At 36.3% G+C, this 23,057-nt stretch overlaps 1 protein-coding gene across 16 annotated transcripts in view; it reads left to right on the top strand.

The window, feature by feature from the left end:
- GPHN (gephyrin) overlaps positions 1-23,057 on the top strand; it is a 429,045-nt gene that overhangs the window by 35,167 nt on the left and 370,821 nt on the right. For 15 of the 16 annotated variants that reach the window (XR_004185388.1, XM_021941883.2, XM_031669113.1 and 12 more), the window contains exon 2: positions 18,354-18,446. Coding sequence is in view for 14 of the 16 variants with exons in the window: in XM_021941883.2 (XP_021797575.2) it covers positions 18,354-18,446 (93 nt within the window). In the remaining 2 variants the exon portion in view is untranslated. Of the gene's footprint in view, positions 1-18,351; positions 18,447-23,057 lie in introns of those variants that run through there. The other variant, XM_031669118.1, reaches the window with a different exon arrangement.

Raw genomic sequence — 23,057 nt, 5'->3', positions numbered from 1 at the left:
AGACATACCCGAGACTGGGCAATTTATTTAAAAAAAAAAAAAAAAGACGTTTATTGGACTTATAGTTTCACATGGCTGGGAGGCCTCACAATCATGGTGGAAGGCAAGGAAGAGCAAGTCACATCTTACGTAGAAGGCAGCAGGCAGAGAGAGTTTGTGCAGGGAAGATTCCCTTTTTTAAACCATCAGATCTCGTGGGACTTATTCACTATCACAAGAACAGCCTGGGAAAATCCTGCCCCCTTGATTCAATTACCTCCCACCAGGTACCCCCCACAACATGGGGGAATTTAAGATGAGATTTGGGTGGGGACACAGCCAAACCATATCATCCTCATAACAAACATATGCAGTGGGTATAATTATTGTCTCTATTTCATAAGTGAGAAAAATGAGACACAGACAGTTAAATGACTTGTTAAACGTCACACAGCAAGCAGTTGTGTAGCATATTCAAACCTACAGTCTGGGTTCTTCTATAATAGAGTTAATAGTAGAATAAATACAAAGCATCATTCAGTAGATCATTCCACATGAATGCTATAAACTCACTTCAGAATCATTTACATCAGTATATGTTACTTTCCAATACTCCTTTTCTCTTAATTAGAATGTTGTTTCTAAACTTCTCAATTACTATACCTTCCCTTCTCCCAAAGGTAATCACTGTCCTGATTTCTAGCAAATGAATTATCTTTACCTCTTTTGAGCTTTATATCAACGGAAGCATTTTGGTGTCTTATGTTTTATTAAATATACAAGAATTGAGTTATCCATTCTTTTGTTGAAGGACATTTAAGTTGTTTCCATTTGCAGGGTATTATCAGTAATCCTGCAATGAGCAGACTTGTACATGTCTTTTAATGCACATATGTATGCATTCCTAGATTTCCACCTAATGGACAGGAAGACATGACTTAGAACTACCGAGTCGTGGAGTATGCAAATGAATTCTGCATACTAGAATCTGCACCTTTCTCAAATAGATGTACCAATTTATATTCTCTTCAACATTTTATGAGAACTCTGTTTTGCTTCACATTCTTACTAACAGTATTGTCAATCTTTTTCCATTTTAGTCATTTTGGAATGTAAATAGTGACAGCAAAATATGTTTTTAATTTTTTTCACTGATGACAGGTGTTATTAAACATATTTTCATGTCTTTATTGGCCATTGGGATCTCTTCTTTTGTGAAGTGTCTGTTTAAGTCTTTTCTACTTTTTAAGAATTAGGAAACTTATCTTTTTCTTATTTATTAGTAGGTATTTCTTATAAATTTTAGATATGAATCCTTTGATACATGTATTGCCCATTTATTCTCCTCCTCAGTTGTTTGCCTTTTTACTCACTTAAAAGTGTCTTTGCTGAACAGAAATTCCTAATTTTAACGCATTGGCTTGACTGTCTTTCAGTTATAGTAAATATTTGTTAAGTGAGTGATCTTGAAGGAGTTCAGTATCAGCTGCAAGAGATAGTCATTGTAAACCATAAATTCTATATCAAATTTATGTATAAAATATTTTAGGCCAGGCGCAGTGGCTCACACCTGTAATCCCAGCACTTTGGGAGGCTGAGGCAGGCAGATCATGAGGTCAGGAGTTTTAGACCAGCCTGACCAACATGGTAAAACCTCGTCTCTAATAAAAATATAAAAATTAGCCGGGCGTGGTGGCCTGAGCCTGTAATCGCAGCTTCTCAGGAAGCTGAGGCAGAAGAATCGCTTGAAACCGGAAGGCAGAGGTTGCAGTGAGCCAAGATTGCACTACTGCACTCCAGTCTGGGCAACATGATGAGACTTCATCTCAAAACATACGCATATATTTTAGATATGTATAAAACATTTTGGAACACAGAGGAAACAGTGACTAATTCCAACCATAGAGTCAAGGAATTCTTCATGGAGAACATGATGGGAAGGACTTCTAAAGCAAAAGAAATACAAACAAATATACTAAATGTAAATAAGCACTGTGGTTTTCAGAAGTTCAAGTGTGGCTAAAGTCAAGGGATTATTAATTCTATTTGCAGGAAATAAGGTAAGTTAGGTTGGAGTCATATTTTAAAGGAGCTATATGTTTTGGTCGGGGGCATAGTTTCTAAAGATTTTGAAGCAGAGGAAAGACATTTTCAGATTTATTTCAGGGGATATACTGTTCTTATGAAAATGGATTGGGAAGAGAGAGAGACAGACCACTTAGTGTGCTTAATAGCAATCTAGGTGAATGATGATAAAAATAAGGCTAATGCCTGTGGCAACAGGAATGGAAAGTATTGGGGATATATCACAGTGGTTAATAAAGCAGGCTCTGCACCTTAATAGGATGGTGACCTTATCTTTATCTTAACCATTCTGAGTTTTCCTAAAAAATAATAATAATAATAAAACCTACTATTGTCATTATGAATATTAAATATTTGTAAAGTACTTCGCAAAGTACTTACATAGTAAAGGAAAACTATGTGATATGATTCAAACAGACTTCAGAAACAAGAAATACAAATAAAGATTAATTAAATGTTTTCACTTAGACAGCTTCATAAGAGTCCCAGTCCCTGAGTTAAGGAATTCAAAAGAAGCAGCATAGTTTGGGGGAATAATGACTATTAGGAGTCTTTAGGGTATACAAGTAACACCATACAAGTGGAAATCTATTTGCTTCCCCAATTAAATAGTGTAGTCCTTATTTCTTATTTGTTCACTGTTAACGATTTTCATCCCTTTTGTTTTCTCTTCTGGTACTATTCACTTAACTGAGAGTACGCTTTACTATGTTATTCTCAGAGTAAGAGCATCTCAGAGGATTGGTAGAAGAAATGCAACACTTTCAAGTATAAAATATCAAATAGCCAGGTTTTCTCTCTACTGTATTTGATCACCTAGTCCCTTATTTTTTTAAAGCAGAACATAGTATTATCATTGTATAATGTGGACTAGGTAATTTTCCTCTGAAATCAGAACATTCTGATCTGGTAAAGAGAAGAGTTCTTGGCTCTCTTTGAAAAGATAGATTAAACCTTACGTGTTTTTGCTATTTTTTGCTGCCTATAGATAGATCAGTGTTCTATTGTTCCTCTTACTATTATATAATATCTTTACACAGAAGTCTTGGCTAAAATTCCATCAGATTATTATACTTCTTTAACCTTACTAAAATGAATTTTCTCCACTACTCTTTACATATAAATGCATGTATTTATATAGACATATAAAGCCTATAGTAACATCTGTAGTACCAGTGTTTCTTTACTACTGGAAAACTAAACCATAGTGCCAATTACTAAAAATTATTTGAAAGCCAGACCTCTATATTCTCCATAGGGCTAAATATTAGTGAACTAAATAATAAAACTGTTTCCAGATGTCTTTTGTTAAAGATTTTTTAAAGTCCGGCTAGTTTTTTTGTATTTTTTAGTAGAGACGGGGCTACTCTGGAGGCTGAGGCAGGAGAATGGCATAAACCCGAGACGCGGAGCTTGCAGTGAGCTGAGATCCAGCCACTGCACGCCAGCCTGGGCAACAGAGCGAGACTCTGTCTCAAAAAAAAGATTTTTTAAAGTATGAATATAGTTTAATTAATTACATAATATATATTATCCATGCCTAATTGTTTGTCTAACTATATTCATCATGGAACAAAATGTTCAAAGGAAAAGTGACATTATATATGAAACTTTGACCAAAATATGTCATTGATGTTTGAGACAAGGTAATAAAACTATCACAGAAATTCTTCTTTTTCTTACTAATATATAATAATATGAAGATGTATTCTCACATCAAATTTTGGTATATACAGAAGTCAGTAGTAATATGATTTGGCCAAGTACCTTTGTGTGTGTGTGTATGTGTACATACAAAGAGGCACTTAATTTTTTAGTTCCTGTTATATACCCAGATTTATATCAGATGCTTTCTGTTCTCATTTCCTTTCATTCTCCTAATGGTGGCCCAAGTTTCAATAACTTGCCTATGAGCACAAAGCTAGTAAGTAGACTAAAACTGGAATGGGTACCCAAGTCTGTCTTACCCTCAAACCTATTCCTTTTCTATTACCTCTGCTTCTACTTCCCTGCCTCACAGTCAGAAAATTGATAAAGGTAAATAGTGTTGTTCGTCAATGCGAAAAACTAAAAGTAGTTTTTAAAGTAGATAGAATATTGTGCAGACTTAAAATAATTATAGTGAACTAAATTGTTAATACAGATTATTTATGACATATTGTCAAATTGAAAATGCAAATTAAAACCCATGTGTGGAAACAATAAACCCTGGGGATTTCAAAAGCAGGGAGGAGCAGAGTGGGGGCAAGGGTTGAAAAACTACCTATTGGGTACTGTGTTCACGACTTGGGCAATGAGATCATTAGAAGCCCAAACCTCAGCATCATGCAATATACCCATGTAACAAACCTGCACATGCACTCCTGAATCTAAAAATAAAGTAAAATGTAAAAACAAAGGATTTGTCATTCTTGGAAGGACAGAAAAAATTCATGTGTGTGTATTTTTTTATGTGTGAGAATATTTATGGAAGTATGGTCAACAAAGGTTTAAAATTGGTTGTCTAAGAAAATGTTTGTGATTTTTAAATTTCCTTATACTTTTTTGTCGATTGAATTATTTTTGGTCTTTTTAGTAAGCATGTATTTTAAGAATCATAAAAATCACTTAAGACTACCCTTACATTCAGGAAAAAAAATATATATATATATATTCTTTTATATATATATATAAAAGAACAGGTTAAAATATAGAAAATTTATTTTTCACCAACTATCATTTCTAGAACCTAGTTTACAATTGTATAACAGATGATACATTTAATTAAATATCTTACACATAGTCATCCATTTTTTTTCATATTGCATATTCTAGAGCAGTGAGTAAAATGGCTTAAAATGCCAAACTCATGGAGTTGGTACTACATTTTATTGACAAATAAAATAATAGGTGTTTAAGCTACTTTGAGAGTAAGCTTCATTCCAGTGTAGTTGAATGGCTCCTATTAGAGCTCCTATCTGTATCACAAATAACTAATATAAACTCTAAACCAAACAAACAATAACTATCTGAAAGCACTGGAGAGTGATCTATAAAGTAGGCAGATTCTACCATTTGGAAGAAGGCACTGATTGATTATCCCATACCTATAACTTTTAGCCTGAGAGTAGGCCCCAGTCTGGTCTAATTGGCAGCTAAAACCTGCTGACTTATTGGCTACAAGAACAGTTTGGGAAAACTATAGCTGCATTAAAGTAAGCAGGGGAATCCTAGAAAGGAGAGAGCCAAAGAGGGGAGCCTGAAATTCTGTATATAAACTCCCTATATTTCTGGCTGACCTCTGAGCCATGAATGAGCTGGGTGGACTACAAACAGCACAACTAGGGCTAAAGCGATTGAACTGAAATTTGAATTGCCATCCCCTGCATAGCAGAGTTTGCAGTTAGATCTGCCTAAATCATTGCTTACTAAAATTTTAAAAAATCAATAATATAACAAAATCCAGTGTCTATTCAACATATCATTCAGTGTCCAGCATATAGTCTGAAATTATTTTACAAAGAAACAAGTAAACATGACCTATTCTTGAGAGAAAAGATAATCAATTGAGACTAACCCCAAGATGACCCACCTATTGGAATTAACAGACAAAAATTCTAAAGCAGCTTCTATAATCATAATCAAGTAGTAAAGGAACATAGGCTTGTAATGAATTAAGAGATAGGAAATCTTAGCAGAAAAAAAAAAAAAAATAGAAACTATGAAAAAGAACCAAATAGAAATCTAAGAGGTGAAAAATAAAGTAGCTGAAAAGTGTTTCAGGGTATCTTCTTTAAATTTAAGGCCCCACCTGAGCCAGTGAAATCATTTAGTAAACATATAGCATCATTAAATAAAACTATCTAATCCAGCTCTATAAAGCAGGTTGAACTGCTTTCAAACCAACAAAATTTATTCCTACTTATTTGTGTATGGTGGTCAGCAAGGGAGGGGGACCTACTGTGCTCCTGTGTGCTGACTGGGCAAATAAAGCAAAAGCCACCTGTGCAGACATGCATCAGCAAAGTGATGTGGGGAGTGCCACGGGTCTGGGAAAGCTGCACAGGCTGGGGAGGGAGTGTTGAGGGAACACCTCAACCATTGTTTACTGTTGGAACATATTAATATATCCATGCATGTTGAAATTATATGTAGAATAAAAGGAAAATTAGAAAATATTCCAGATTTTACTCTGGAAAATTATTTTTGACTACAGGAGAGAAACTGCACTAAAGATAATTCATTATTTTAGCTTAGCATTTTTTATAGGTTATACAGTATCAATTTAGTAGTAGATAGTAGAATAGCTAGTTTAAGAATTCTATAAACTACCCTTACTGACAGTCTAATTCCTTTATATAATTTTTTTTTACTGAAGTCAAAGTTATAATATTAGAGAAAAGTACCATTTCTAATCAAATATTTATACAACATTTAATTTTTTGTGTATGTTTTGCTAATAGTGCCTATTATAAACTCAAATTAATATCTTTTATAATTATTTTATAATTGAATTCAAACAAAAGACAACAAAAAACACTAAAAGAATGGTTTGCAGGGGCAAGGGCAAGATGGCCAACTAGACACAGACAAGTGGAACAGCTCCCACGGATGTACTGAGACAACAGGCATGCTTTTAACAGATCTTTACAGGGAAGGCATCAAGAGTGGACCGAGAGAAGACACAGAAGCTGGGCTAAAGGAAGAGAAAGCTGGGAATGCTACATGGGCTTCTGTGCACCAGGACTCATTTTTGAACCACAACAACTCCAGAAGCATGGGTGAGTTGAACTGGCAAGGAGCAACCCGCTCTCACCATGGGCCTCTGGAACCCCAGCAGGAGGGGACCCCTCAACCACCACAGATACATGAGGTGGCAGGGAGAGTTACTTAGAGAAATCTTAAGGGCAGCAAGCCAGCTGATGTGGAGCCCAGAGGGTTTGGTGCAGAAGTAACTGTAGTGGAGCATGGCCAGGGACAGCCATCCCCCTAGACTTGGCTTGCTCCCCTAAGAGACTTTAGTCCTAGGGGAACTGTTGGACCTTATCTGTCCAGGGCAGTCTTGCACAGCAGACAGGGCTGGTCTGACCTGAGCACCCCTTGGTCTGCTGGCATATCCTGGGGCCCTAGCCTGGCCATGCCTGCTGGCAGGGTAGTGTTGAGGTCCCTGGGTGCCCACGCCATAACTTCAGCACTGATGGACCATGCCTGACCGGTAGAGAGCTTCAACAAGGCATCCCTATGGCCACGCATCAGCCTGCACACTCCCTCCCCAGCCTGTGCAGCTTTCCCAGACCCATGGTACTCCCCACATCAGTTTGCTGATGCATGTCTGCACAGGTGGCTTTTGCTTTACTTGCCCAGCCAGCACAAAGGAGCACAATCTGCCCCCTTCCCTTGCTGACCATCATTGCAGACACCCTTGGCAAGCACAGAACTGGCAAGTCTCACTCCTGTCAGCACCCAGCCCTTGTACTAACATTGCACAGAGAACTGTGGATCATCCCACACCCTGAACAGTCACTCATTTGAGGGTCACAGAGAAGGCACCCAGATCTGTGCTGGCCAGCACCCCGCCCCCAAGCCAACATCACCTCCATTGCAACAGCACAGTCTCCAGTAGCGCCCCCCCACCCCCAACAGCTGTGTGACCTCCACCACTATGGTGAAGGGGAGGCAGGCACCCCTGCATCTGTTAGCACTCTTCTGCAGATGCTGCACCTCAGAACCCCCAGCACAATGGACTCAACCTCAAAGAGGTCAAAATTGGGGCCCAATGCAAATGTCCCAGAGTTAGAGCACACAGTCCAGGAGTTGGGAGCTGAGCGTTGACCTCCTAAAATGTTCCAAAAACAAGATTGGATTATTCCAGTCAGATGAATCCATCTTATACCATAATCAAACCCTCAAGGTTATCAAATAGGATAAAAGAAAAAAAAATCCAAAGGTCAGCAATCTCAAAGATTGAAGATAGATAAGCCCACAAAAGTGAGAAAGAATCAGTCCAAGAATGCTGAAAACTCAAAAAGCTAGAGTGCCTTCTTTCTTCCAGATGACCACACTGTCTCTCCAGCAAGGGTTCAGAACAAGGCTCAGATGGCTCAAATGATAGAAATGGAATTCAGAATATGAGTAGAAATGAAGATCATTGAGCTACAGGAGTATATTGAAACCCAGTGCAAAGAAGGTAAAAATCATGATAAAACATTGCAGGAGTTGACAGACAAAATAGCCAGTACAGAAAAGAACATAACCAACCTGATAGAGCTGAGAAACACACTGCAGGAAGTTCATAATGCAATCACAATTATTAATAGCAGAATAGACCAAGCTGAGGAAAGAATCTCAGAGCTTAAAGGTTGGCTTTCTGAAATAAAACAGGCAGACAAGGATAGAAAGGGAAAAAAGGCATGAAAAGGAATGAACAAAACTTCCAAGAAATATAGGATTATGTAAAGAGATTGAATCTGCAACTGATTGGTGTCTCTGAAAAAGATGGGGATAATGGAACCAACATGGAAAACATGTTTCAGGTATCATCCATGAGAACTTCCCCAACCTAGCTAGAGAGGCCAACATTCAAATTCAGGAAATGCAGAGAACTCCAATAAGATGCTTCACATGAAGATCATCCCCAAGACAGGTAACCATCAGATTCTCCCAAGTAAAAATGAAAGAAAAAATGTTAAAGGCAGCTAGAGTGAAAGGTCAGGTCACCTCCGAAGTGAAGCCCATCCAACTAACAGCAGACGTCTCAGCTGAAACCCTACAAGCTAGAAAAGACTGGGGCCCAATATTCAGTATTTTTAAAAGGAATTCCAACCCAGAATTTCATATCCGCCCAAACTAAACTTTATAAGCAAAGGAGAAACAAGATCCTTTTCAGACAAGCAAATGCTAAGGAGATTTGTTACTACCAGACCTACCTTACAACAGTTCTGAAGGAAGCACTAAATGTGGAAAGAAAGACCATTAACAGCCACTACAAAAACACATTGAAGTGCACAGATCAGTGACACTACAAAGCAACCACATATGTCTGCAAAGTAACCAGCTAACATCATGATGACAGGATCAGATCCACACATATCAATACTAACCTTAAATGTAAATGGGTTAAATGCCCCAATTAAAAACACAGAGTGGCAAGCTGGATAAAGAACCAAGACCCATTGATACGCTGTCTTCAAGAGACCCATCTCACATACAGTGGCACACATTGGTTCAAAATAAAGGGATGGAAACAAATCTACCAAGCAAATGGAAAACAGAAAAAGATAAGGGTTGCAGTTCTACTTTCTGACAAAAGAGACTTTAAACCAACAAAGGTTATAAAAGACAAAGAAGGGCATTACATAATGGTAAAAGGTTCAAATCAACAAGAAGATCTAAGTCTCCTAAATATATATGCACCAATACAGGAGCACCCACATTCATAAAGCAGGTTCTTAGGGACCTTCAAAAACACTTAGACTCCCACACAATAATAGTGGAAGTCTTTAACACCCCACTGACAATATTAGACAGATCACTGAGAAAGAAAATTAACAAATATTCAGGTCCTGAACTCAGCCCTGAGTCAAATGGACCTGATAGATATCTAAAGAACTCTCCACACAAATACAACAGAATTTACGTTCTTCTTATTGTTACATGGCATATACCCTAACATTGATCACATCGTCAGAAGTAAAACACTCTTGAGGAAATACAAAAGAACTGAAATCATAACAAACAATCTCTAGGACCACAGTGCAATCAAATTAGAAATCAAGACGGAGAAATTTACTCACAACCGTACAATTGCGTGGAAACTGAATAACCTGCTCCTGAATGACTGTTTGGTAAATAATGAAATTAAGGCAAAAATCACTGAGTTCTTTGAAACCACTGAGAACAAAAATACAACATACCAGAATCTCTGAGACACAGATAAGGCAGTGTTAAGAGGGAAATTTAGGCCAGGCGCGGTGGCTCACGCCTGTAATCCCAGCACTTTGGGAGGCCAAGGCGGGCGATCACAATTCAGGAGATCGAGACCATCCTGGCTAAGACAGTGAAACCCTGTGTCTACTAAAAATACAAAAAAAATTAGCCGGATGTGGTGGCGGGTGCCTGTAGTCCCAGCTACTCGGGAGGATGAGACAGGAGAATGGCATGAATCTGGGAGGCGAAGCTTGCAGTGAGCCAAGATCGCACCACTGCACTCCAGTGTGGGTGACAGAGCAAGACTCTGTCTCAAAAAAAAAAAAAAAAAAAAAGAGAGAGGGAAATTTATAGCACTAAATGCCCACATCAAAGAGTTAGAAAGATCTCCAGTTAACAATCTAACATCACAACTGAAAGAACTAGAGAACCAAGACCAAACAAATCCCAAAGCTAGCAGAAGACAGGAAATAACCAAAATCAAAGCTGAACTTAGAGATTGAGACAAAAAAAATGTCTATTATAATGGACGAGTATAAGGCTCCAGATAGATACAAAGAATGATGACTTAGTAAACTTACTCTCTTAGTTCTATTACTGTCCCTGTCTTTCTCTTTGATGAGTTGTTTACTCTTTGGCAAAAGTAATTTTGCTAAGAATTTCTATAATGATGTTTTTTATTATTGTTAAATAATGTAAATGTAAAGTAAACATTATCTGTTTATAAATACATGTAGTATTTCTGAAACAGTTTTCTTAAGTATACCATCTCTAATAATACCATAATACACTAATCTATTATGTTATATTAATTTGTTCCTATCTCTGACGTCTGTAACATCAAGCACATTTGCCATGGTTTTTAAAATAATACATATGTGTGTTTGTGTGTGTGTGTATATATATATATTTATGGCACATTCTAGGCATATTCGTTGCACATACTAGGTATTTGCATGTTTCTTAAACTGAAAATTAACATATAATCATATTCTTAAGACTTTCTGCCAGTTTATTTAAATATAACACATCAAGCTTACCTTTAGAACTATTCTGAAGCTTTTTATAAAAGATAAACTTATCATTAATGAAATATAAATTGGAAATAGTCAGAAAAAGAAGAGGATGCCAAAACGTTAACTGTGAAAGTAGTTGTTTTTATATTGTATTGTTAATTAAAAACCATCACAAAATTTGATGGTTTTAACACATATAGTGATTTGTTATTTTTCACAAGTCTGGGCTTTCTGAGTGGGAATATCTTCTTCTGGTCTCATTATTTCAGCCACATGAGTCTAAGGTCACTCATGTATCTGAAATAATGTCAGCTCAATTGGGTCTGGAGAATCTAAGCCTCACTCAGATGCGTGGGACCTTGGTGCTGACTGTTCCACTAGACCCTTCTCTCCAAATGGTCACCCATCATTCCATTGTCTAGCCCAGCCTTCCTGACATGGTAGTAGAAGTTTACCAAAGAGTGAAGACAGAAGAATGGAAACCTTTTGAGACCTAGGCTTCAGAACTGCCACACCATAACTTATTGCCCCATTCCATCGATCAAATCAAATCAGAAATCCAGCCCAGTTGCAAGGGTTGTGGAAATAGACCCCACCTCCTGACAGGAGGATTTACAATGACCGTATAACCGTATTTAATTTACCACAGTAGTATATGTGTAATTATTAAGTATAAAATTTGTCTCTTAAACTATTGACCATGAGCACTAAGTATCAGAATGAAGAATGAATAAATGTTTATAATACCTCTATTTTTTTAACTTTAAATTGAAGTTTAGGGGTACATGTGTAGAATGTGTAAGTTTGTTACATAGGTAAACATATGTCATGAGGGTTGGTTGTACAGATTATTTCATCACCAGGTATTAAGCCTAGTACCCATTAGTTATATTTCCTGCTTCTTTCCCTCCTCTCACCCTCCACCCTTCAACATGTCCCAGTGTGTGTTGTTCCCCCATGTGTTCTCATCATTTAGCTTTCACCTCTAAGTCAGAACATGTGGTATATGGTTTTCTGTTCCTGCATTAGTTTGCTAAGGATAATGGGATCCAGCTCCATCCATGTCCCTGCAAAGAACATGATCTCATTGTTTTCTGTGGCTGCATAGTATTGCATGGTATATGGGTACCACATTTTCTTTATCCAGTGTGTCATTGATGGGCATTTTGGTTGTTTCCATGTCTTTGCTATTGTGAATAGTGCTGCAATGAATGTACATATGCATGAGTCTTTATAATATAATGATTTATAATCATTTGGATATGTACTCAGTAATGGGATTTCTGGGTCGAATGGTATTTCTGTCTGTAGGTCTTTGAGGAATCGTGACACTGTCTTCCATAATAGTTGAACTAATTTACACTCCCACCAACAGTGTAAAAGTGTCCCTTTTTCTCCACAACCTTGCCAGCATCTGTTATTATTTGACTTTTTAGTAATAGTCATTCTGACTTGCATGAGATGATATCTCATTGTTGTTTTGATTTGCATTTTGCTAATCAATGATGTTGAGCTTTTGTTCATATTCTTATGGGACACATGTATATCTTCTTTGGAGAAGTGCCTGTTCATGTCCTTTCCCCACTTTTTAATGATTTATTTCTTGTAAATTTATTTAAGTTCCTTGCAAATGCTGGATATCAGACCTTTGTCAGATGTATAGTTTGCAAAAAATTATTTCCCATTCTGTAGGTTGTCTGTTTACTTTTTTGATAGTTTCTTTTGCTGTACAGAAGCTCTTTAGTTTAATTAAATCCCACTTGTCAATTTTTGCTTTTGTTGCAATTGCTTTTAGTGTCTTTGTCATGAATTCTTTGCCCATGCCTATGTCCCAAATGGTATTGCCTAGGTTGTCTTCCAGGGTGTTTATAGTTTTGGGTTTTATATTTAAGTCTTTAATCCATCTTGAGTTAATTTTTGTATATGATGTAAGGAAGGGGTCCAGTTTCAATTTTCTGCATATGGCTAACCAGTTCTCCCAGAACCTTTTATTGAATAGGTTGTTGTTTGTTTTTGTCACATTTGTCAAAGATCAGAGAGTTGTAGGTGTGTCGTCTTATTTCTGGGTTCTCTATTCTGTCCCTATTGCTTGTTTTTGTCAGGTTTGTCAAAGATCAGACAGTTGTAGGTGTATGGTCTTATTTCAGGGTTCTCTATTCTGTTCCATTGGTCCAGTGTCTTTTTGTACCAATACCATGCTGTTTTGGTTACTGTAGCCCTATAGTATAGTTTGAAGTCAAGTAGCAGGATGCCTCCAGCTTTGTTTTTTTCCTTAGGACCACGTTGGCTATTGAAATCCCTTTATTTTTGAATGAGCATACAAATGACAAAGAATTCAAACAAGGCAAAAATGTAAAAAGGGAGTAAAAAAATAAAATATACTTCAAATTTAACTACCCAAGAGTAATCAATATTAACATTGTTTATAAAACATTCCATCATCTTCCAATGACTATTATGTAGCTAGAGGAATGTATGGATGTTTAAATGAGTGAAAGACATAGCTATATAAACAATTAGGATAATTTTCTGAAGCTAATATATAGTAGCATTTATTTGCACTTAAACAGAAGAAAAGAGAACTGAGTAAAAGAGCCTATTGACTTTGAAATAACTTTTTTATTACAAGAGATATATGCTGAAATCCCTCTAAATTTTAAAAAATAGGAAAATCATTAATAGGTTACAGTCAAATGTTAACTATATTTTAAACCTTAGACATGATTGGTTGAATCTTGCTATGAAAGATAAGGATATTTGCACTATTACCTTTCTTCCCACCTACCCTCTCCTTCAAATTTGTTTATTATATGATTTTTCAGAAAAAAAAAACTGATAAAACAATATCCAGTCCTCAAATTAGTGCTTATTTCAAACTTGTTGCAGAGATGTAGGAAGAAACAAAAAGCCCAGACTGTATCAGATCTGAAACTTGTACAGAAAAACAATAGGGGAAGCAAGACCAGAGACAACATATAGTCTTTGTTGGAATACTCTGCTCTTCTGAAATTTTCTTAATGTCCAGTGCTAGAATTTTTCTTCCTAGATAAGGGTTTAGCTCATGATTATGTGGGGAGTGTCATCAAGTTTAAGATTAGTTTTTCAATTCAGTGTACATTCATTTCCAGAACCTTCCTCTTGAATGTGATCAGCCCTCCATTGCATGTTTCTTATAGAAGCTGCTTACAATAAGAAAAAAATATGGAGTCTCTTTTAGTTTGTATCTCTGTAAATTTAGAGGTATTAATGAGAATTTGTAAGATTTCGAGAATTCACCATTATGACCTCTGTGGAGTCCAGAGTAGCATTAGGAGCCTCACAATGATGAATTATGAGTCTCAAAGATCTTTTATGTCTGTCCTTAACCATCCAAGAGACTTATGAAGCTCTGTCATTTGCTTATTTGGTTGTTGCTTGTGGAGGTTTTTCCTCTAGTTTTTACTCTTTTATGTTGATTTTATGAGATATTAGGAGGGGGATTTTTGTGATATACCTTTATTCTACTGAAGATGAATGGAATGGAATACTAGAAATGCAAGGCAATAATTTTTTAAAGAAATATCCTCCACATAAGGAAAAGTTAATCACTAAAATAAACAATGTCCTCAGCCTCACTTTTGCAACAGATGCAGAGGGATTTTTCATAAGTTGCTTTCATGAAAAAATATTCAATGACCCCTTATTTGGTATAGGCAGCTGAATATTAAAGTTTTCTCAGAATACAGTGGATCTAACAGGTACAGAAACAAATATGGCAAGATAAATTGCTTTTTAGTAAGCTAAGATAAATTACTAAGTTAAGATAAATTTAATAGATTGGTACAGTAAATAGCTAAGATAAACTGCTTTTTTAACATGATAGAAAAAAACACTCAGTATCTAATGTGGCACATAGTTCAGTTTAATATGTGTACATACATCACCTTGAGGTATCTTTCTTAAATTGCAGCTTCTGGCCGGGCGCGGTGGCTCAAGCCTGTAATCCCAGCACTTTGGGAGGCCGAGATGGGCGGATCACGAGGTCAGGAGATCGAGACCATCCTGGCGAACACAGTGAAACCCCGTCTCTACTAAGAAATACAAAAAATAGCCGGGCGAGATGGCGGGCGCCTGTAGTCCCAGCTACTCGGGAGGCTGAGGCCGGAGAATGGCGTGAACCCGGGAGGCGGAGCTTGCAGTGAGCTGAGATCCGGCCACTGCACTCCAGCCTGGGCTACAGAGCGAGACTCCGTCTCAAAAAAAAAAAAAAAAAATGCAGCTTCTGATTCAGTAGATCTTGGATGGAACTTCGAATTGTGTATTTCTAATTCCATGACACCACTGGTGTCAGTTCTCAGATCACACTTCCAGTAACAAGATTCTAGAAAACTATAGACAAAGAGCTCCTCTACTTGACTGAATCCTTGAGACTAGAGACACTGCCTTATTTATCTTTGCATTGCTGTTCTCTAAGGAAGTACCTGAATAAAAGTTTGCCCTGAAATATTTTCTTGTTAAATGAATTAATGAATCAGATGCATGACAACTATGGCCCTGGAAAACTGGAATTCTATACTGGTGGGTGAGGAAGAATTCTTTTGTTTTGAAAAACAAGTGACTGAATGATAGGATTTCTATTTTGTCTTAAAATCTAAAAGCCTTACTAAAACTTTTGCTCACATGAAATCTGCCATACATAACATTAGCTACTTTGGCCAACAAAATATTACCTCCCAAATGCTTGAATAGATTCTTAACTGCTCTCAAGATAACAAATGTTATTCAAGTGAAACAAATCTATACATTAAGTGTTACCAGTTATCCATCCTGGAAATAGAAAAACTTTAGTAATATTACTGTGGTAAAACTGATTTTTGTTTGTTTGTTTTGAGATGGAGTCTTGCTTTGTCGCCCAGGCTAGAGTGCAGTGGCACATTCTCGGCTCACCGCAACCTCCGCCTCCCTGGTTCAAGCGATTCTCTTGCCTCAGCCTCCCGAGTAGCTGGGATTACAGGCACCTGCCACCGTGCCTGGCTAATTTTTGTATTTTTAGTAGAGACGGGGTTTCACCATCTTGGCCTGGCTAGCCTCGAATTCCTGACCTCGTGATCCACCCACCTCGGCCTCCTAAAGTGCTGGGATTACAGGCGTGAGCCACCGCGCCCGGCCAAAAACTGATTTTAAACTGTGTGAAATCTTTGTGGGCCTACTCAACTATTTGTGAAATTTACCCTTGAGTAATTGAACAGATTGTCTTCTTAGACTAGTAGTTTTCAGTTGCTGGCTACATTTTAGAATTACCTGGGAAGCTTTTAAAAATCCCAGCGCCCAAGCTATACCAAAGAGGTGAGGCCCAAATATTTTTTAAAGCTCCGCAGTTAATTCCATTGTGCACCCAAGGTTGAGAACCATTACTTGATTATTAGCTCTTTGAAATCTGAGTCAGTGTTCCTCTTATTTTTAACTTTTAACACTTAATACATGGTAGATACTTCATAAATTTTTACTTAGTCAACAGATGAATTATCTTATAAGGAAGTATTACCTGAGGCAAAACAGGAGCATTCTTCAGTATAAAGGGACCATTTTTACTATCTTTATTAGCATCTTAAAATTTGAAAGTTTGAATACCCTCTTAATATTAATACTGAAAGTTGGTATTTGATATAAACATTTTGGTGTTTAGATATTTTGTTGATGCAACTTAGATTTCATATCACTTTTTATCAAGATCTGATATAAATAGATTGCGATCAGAGGTGAGAAAACTGTGGCACAGGCATTTCACTTCCATAATGGAAGTACTTAGGAATGTTACAAAGAGATCTAAGGTGTTCTAGGATACATCAGTCAGAAAACAAAGACAGTTAATCTACACATTGCTGAGTTGTGGTATCAACCGTGGTTTTGTTTTTTGTTTATTGTTTTCCTGAGACAGAGTCTCACTCTGTCACCCAGGCTGGAGTTCAGTGACACGATCTCAGCTCACTGCAACCTCCGCCTCCCAGGTTCAAGTGATTCTCTTGCCTCAATCTCCTGAGTAACTGGACGTACAGGTGTACTCCACCATGCCTGGCCAATTTTTGTGTTTTTAGTAGAGACGGGGTTTCGCCATGTTGGCCAGGCTGATCTCGAACTCCTGACCTTACGTGATCCACCCGCCTCGGCCTCCCAAAGTGCTGGGATTACAGGTATGAGTCACTGCTGCCGGCTGTTTTTTTTTTTTATATACCGGAAAGAATAGAGAGCTATTTATAAGAGTGAGTATTTAAGCTTTTCTACTTTTTAAAATGAAGCACAGACAATTGAAGTTTTAACTTTGGTTTATGAAACCACTTTATAAGCACCTTTATTATAATAATCATTGATTTTTGAGGGGCTTTCTCAGAACAAAATTATAACTATATCAGGGATCAAAATTCTTTAGATGGGCTCTCAGTTATCTACAATTTATGTTTTTAAAAAATAGTTTGTTGCCATTCATTAATCATTGCACAGAAAAGTTTCCTTTATTTAGAGCTCTGAGCTCTGCATTTCTATGATACCAGAATAAAACACAGATCTGCAAAGAAAGGGGAAAAAATCATTTTTTAGGTCTTGGATTTATTCTAAATAATCATCCTACATTTTGTGTCACTGATGAATTTGAGAACTGAGAGCACTGTATTGTACATCTCAGTATCAGCCTGCTATTTGTATTTCACACGAGTTATTGGCAATTAAATGATGAATTATATTTTTAAATTTTGACTCTGAATTGTAAAAACATGATGAAATAATATAATACCAATGCAAGTATATGATTATAATTTAATGAGCACTTAATTGCCCTTCTTAGCAAATGGCTAAAATGTAGGATCGGTTGATAGAATTAGCAAGAATAGGAAAAGTCAGCAGATGGAGATCCTAGTTCACTTTGTTACAAACTAGGTGTGTAACTTTGTGAATTATTTAAGCACATTGTACTTCAGTTGCTCATTAGAAAATAAAGAGGCACATCTGCTAAAGACCCTGCCAGCTCCAGAATTTTATGATATGTAATTCTAATCTCTATAACTGTCATAGTAGTGTCTTTTGAATGGCTAAAAAGAACTTCAGATAAGCCATTAATTATAAGCTCTTTATTTACGGTTTTTCTTATGTTTTATTTACTTTCAAGAATTTGATACTTGCATCCTCATTTTCTATAATTAATAAAATAGTACTCAAAATTTCAGTGCCTTTTGATCAAGAGTGAAACTGTTCCATGAATTGTGCTTAAAAGTTTTCTTACTGGCTGTTGAAAAGAATCTGTGTTTCCTCGCTGAATACAAAGTGTCCGAGGACTGGGATGTTTTGAGCAAGCAGGCAAGTTCTTCTGCACATGACTATACTATTGTTTTCTTTCAGGAAACCCTGATAGATTGGTGTGATGAAAAGGAACTTAATTTGATATTAACAACTGGAGGAACAGGGTTTGCACCACGAGATGTCACTCCAGAGGTAAGATGTACATGCCTTTTCATATTCAAGGATTAAACTAATCATGTTTTTTTAAATCCTTTTTACTATATTTATATTATTGTTATAACTTTGCTAGGCATAACAAATAACGTGTAGTTCTAATAATGTGAAAATTTCGCTGTGGATGAATTGTGAAAAATGTTTCTTGACTTTTTTTCTTTGGGCTTAAACTAGAAATGATACAATATGAGGAAGATTAAACTGATCCAGAGGTAATCTGTCATTTGCTTGATGTCAGCCTAATTTTAGGCACATTTCCAAAGGAAGTGATAGCAGAATTCTGATGGTTAGCATGGCATCTGGTCTGATGTGCTTTGTCAATATAATTCTTTTCTTGAGGTACCCTTGTCATTTGTCTAAAATTACAGTAAGATGACTACAATAGAATATAATGATTTTACAGTACTTTTGTTGAAAAGGGATATATTTTCCGCAATTCTAAATGTGAACAGCATTTAAATGCAGAATTTAATGAGCTCAAAAGTAGAATTAATATCTAGGCTGAAGAACACATGAATCATCTTCAACTTGTTTATATATAGAAAGAAAAATTAGGGAAAGAATGAAGAATAAGCACTATTAACTAATATGGGAGGGGAGTGTATTTTTTCTTTAAGGAAGCCATAAACCACAGTTGTCACCTCAGAGCCATACATAAAATTACATTACCAATTGTGACAGTTTCCTTTACGTCCCCAAACCCCCAACCAAATGTGTTTCTTGGATCAATTTCAACTTAATATTTACTATGTCTTTCTATTTCAAATCAGTACACTATTGTATCTATTACCTTATTAACATACTACAAGGTACTTTTGCTCTGCATCTATTAAATAATTACTGGCCTTCTTATAATAGTACAATGGTTTTCAAACTTTATCCTGCATCAAAATCAACTAGAGGACTTACTAAAACACAAATTGCTTGACCCCCCACCCCTAGAGTTTCTGATTCAGTAAAGCTGCAATGGATCTTGAGAATCTGTATTTCTAACAAGGCCCCAGGTGATGTAGATGTTGTTGTTGGACCATAGACCATACTTTCAGACTTTGAGAACTGCTGCTCTACTATATGAAAATGCAATTTTAAGAAGTATTGTTTTTCTATTCCTCTATATAAAAACCATGGTACATAAACTTTTGATATTATTATAATTAGGATTTTAAATAAAATAGTTTTGGCTTTTAAAACAATCAAAATAAAGCTGTATTGAGAGGTTAACTTCAACTGCATAAATGAAGTCATCCTTACACAATTTATTTAGCTTCTGGCTTCTATAGTTAATGGTTCTTTGGCCAAGTTTTACATTTCTTTTATGCTATGACTAACTGAAAAAGTACAATTGGGAAGGAAGCCATCTCCTGCAGAGGTGTGCTTATCTTTTGTTTCTTTGTAAGAACATTGACTACTTACGTTAAGATATGGATTTTTGGAGTTTGGGTGCTGTCTTAAGTGTTTTAGTAAATCACTTTGGATTTACATATGCCTATTTTTTGTGTGATGGTTTGATATTTTCATATTTTTCCATAACAGAAAAATAGAAAAAATTTCACCAGAAAATTCATTCATAACCAAATAACAGTATTATTTTTAATTCCTTCGATAATTCATTGTGGGGAAATAATTTACATCACAAAATGTTTTATATCCTATGAGGCTTCCAGTTAATACAAAATGCTAGGCTGAAAATTCAAACCTTTGAATTTTGGCTCTGCTACTTATCAACAAGGTGACCATAGATGGAGTGTTTTTACTCACACTTCTGATGCTATTTGGGTTTTTTTACTCGAACCAGCCAATTCTTCAACTTCAACAGATATCAGATGTCCTTCTTTTTATTTCAATTAAGTTGTGACACTACCTACCAGGAATTAGTACTAGACTCCGCAGATTTAAGGGCTCAGTCCACAAGATTGCCTTCACGTCACATGCCAGTGGCAAGTACCAGATCCCCAGGCTACTCAAAATTCTGTCCTACTTGACTACAAAGTCCGCTGGTTCCCATAACCCCCCATTTTCAGATTCACTAATTTGCTAGAATAGGTCCAAAAACTCCTGGAAACACTTTACTTATGCTTACCAGTTTACTATGAAGGATACAATTTAGGAATAGCCAAATGCAAGAGATGCACAGGGCAAGGTATAGGGGCAAGGAGGTTCCACCCCCTCTCAGTATTTAGCACCCCTCCAGCACCTTGATGAGTTCATCACTCTGGAAGCTCTCTGAATCCCATTGTTCAAGAGATTTTATAGAGCCCAATCTCCAACCCCACCCCTCAGTGGGTGGAACTGAAAATTCCAATGTTCTAACAACTTAGACTTTCCAATGACCAGACCAGCCCCATCCTGAGGCTATCTAGGCAGGCACCCTAAGTAATCTCATTAGCATAAACTCAGGTGTGATCTGAAGAGGTTTGGGCCTGGCACAGGGGCTCATGCCTGTAATTCCAGCACTTTGAGAGGCCCAGGCGGGTGGATCAGTTGAGGCCAGGAGTTCAAGACAAGCCTGGCCAACAAAGTGGAGACCAGGTCTTTACTAAAAATACAAAGAATTAGCCAGGTGTGGTGGCACACGCCTGTAATCCCAGCTACTCGGGTAGCTGAGGCATGAGAATCACTTGAACCTGAGAGTAGAGGTTGTGGCGAGCAGAGGTCACACCATTGCACTCCAGCCTGGGTGACAGAGAGAGATCCTGTCTCAAAAAAAACAGGGAGGCAGGAGGGGGGTGCAAAGGGTTTGTTAGGAATAACAAAAGGCACTCTTTACTCCTATCACTCAGGAAATTCCCAAGGGTTTTATGAGTTCTATAGTAAGTCAGGAATCAAGAACAAAGACCAAATGTATTTTTCTCCTATACCTCTATTGAGACTAGTCATTTAACCACTCTGTGCCTTAGTTTTCTATAAAGCAAGGGAAATAAAAGCACCTATTTACCAAGGTGGCTGTGACTGTTCAATGAGAACTATTCCTGGTATTTTATGTAAGAGTTAATTTATAAGAGTCAAATTTTTTTATTTGTTGCGATGTAACTTTTGTAACCACCAAATGGACACATTTGATAGTTTTTCTTTTTTGTATGTAATACCAAATAGACAACTATAGCCTTTTACTTGATTTAAGGTATGTCCATGAAATCTTTAGAATCTTGTTAACTTATTTCTTAATTTTGATAGGGTAAGCTTCATATTTGATCTCTTCCATCTCTATAGCATATAAATCACAAATCTTAAATTTCTGCTGTTCTAGTATCTGGGTTTTTTTCCTTTTCTTTTTTGGTACTACTAGTTGACAAGTGTCTGTTTCCATGGTATTGTATATTTCATTATTCAGAAATTGAGCAGTATTTTATTCTTAAAGTTTTTCAGTTATTTGAAAACTATTGAGGTGCTCTTATATTCATATATACCTATAGCAGCTACATAGGTAAAATTATATTAGGGGTTTCTTAAATGGATTTAAAATATACATAAATATGTCTTCTCTCTGTTTTTGAAAAGAAGCAATTTACCTGATTGTGAATAACTTGATCTTTAATAGGTTCACTTCATATTTTATATGTATATATAAATACATATGAATATGGCAAAAGTTTGTAGCACTCATGGGCTATTAAATAATACCAATAAAATAAATAATAAGCAAACATAAAATCAATATAGGCCCACTAAAAAGTAATTCTACTAATTTCCCTTTTACTTTACACCCTAGAGTAGTTGCAGTTCTTATAATATCTAACATATAATATTGACGTATCAGATAGGAATTTAGAAGTATAATTCTGTACCTGAATTATATAGTAGTTTGTCTGTTTTGATAGTTGGATCTAAAGAGAAGAAGCTGTTTCTAGACACATTTACCTATATTATATACATCAGGATTGCAAATATTTTTTAATGAGGTCAGAAGTTATTGGTAGAAAGCACAAATACTAATTTGATAAAAGTAAAACAATGTAAAACTTCTCCCTTAAAAATCCTAATGTTTTATAGTCAATAATTGTCAGTAATTATCTTAATCTGTAAAGCACAAAGGAAAATTGTTTGTAGGATGTGTGTGTTGTAAGAAAAAAAAATGAAGGATGAAAATGATGAATATGATGAATGAAAAAAAAAATCCAAAGATTTTGTCAATGGGTATGAGCTCTAGATAAAATGAAAAATTTAATCAACAGATTTCCCTCTAGGTCTATTAAAAATGAGAATAGAATATCAAGTATAGTAAAGTTTATCTTCTTTATTACATATTTTATAGGAATAGGGCTATCAGAATTGATTTTCCTAAATTATGAATTTAATATTTTTAGGCCCTGCATCATAGAATATGGTTCATCTGATACTTGCATGCCTTCTAGCCTTCTACCTGCCTGTAAATATGAGATGCTATCAAAACTTACATATAAAATCATGACAGTTCTCACTCATCAACTTTTTAGAATTTTGTTTTGATAATAAAAAATGGTTTTTAATAATAGATTGCTTGCTTTTTTTCCTTTTTTTTTTTTTCTTTTTGAGACAGAGTCTCACTCTGTCACCTAGGCTGGAGTGCAGTGGCATGATCTCAGCTCACTGCAACCTCCACCTTCCAGGTTC

Source organism: Papio anubis, chromosome 7 (assembly GCF_008728515.1).
Source record: "Papio anubis isolate 15944 chromosome 7, Panubis1.0, whole genome shotgun sequence".
NCBI lineage: Eukaryota > Metazoa > Chordata > Mammalia > Primates > Cercopithecidae > Papio > Papio anubis.
Note: the sequence above shows the minus strand (reverse complement) of the source record. Positions and strands in the feature narration are given on the sequence as shown.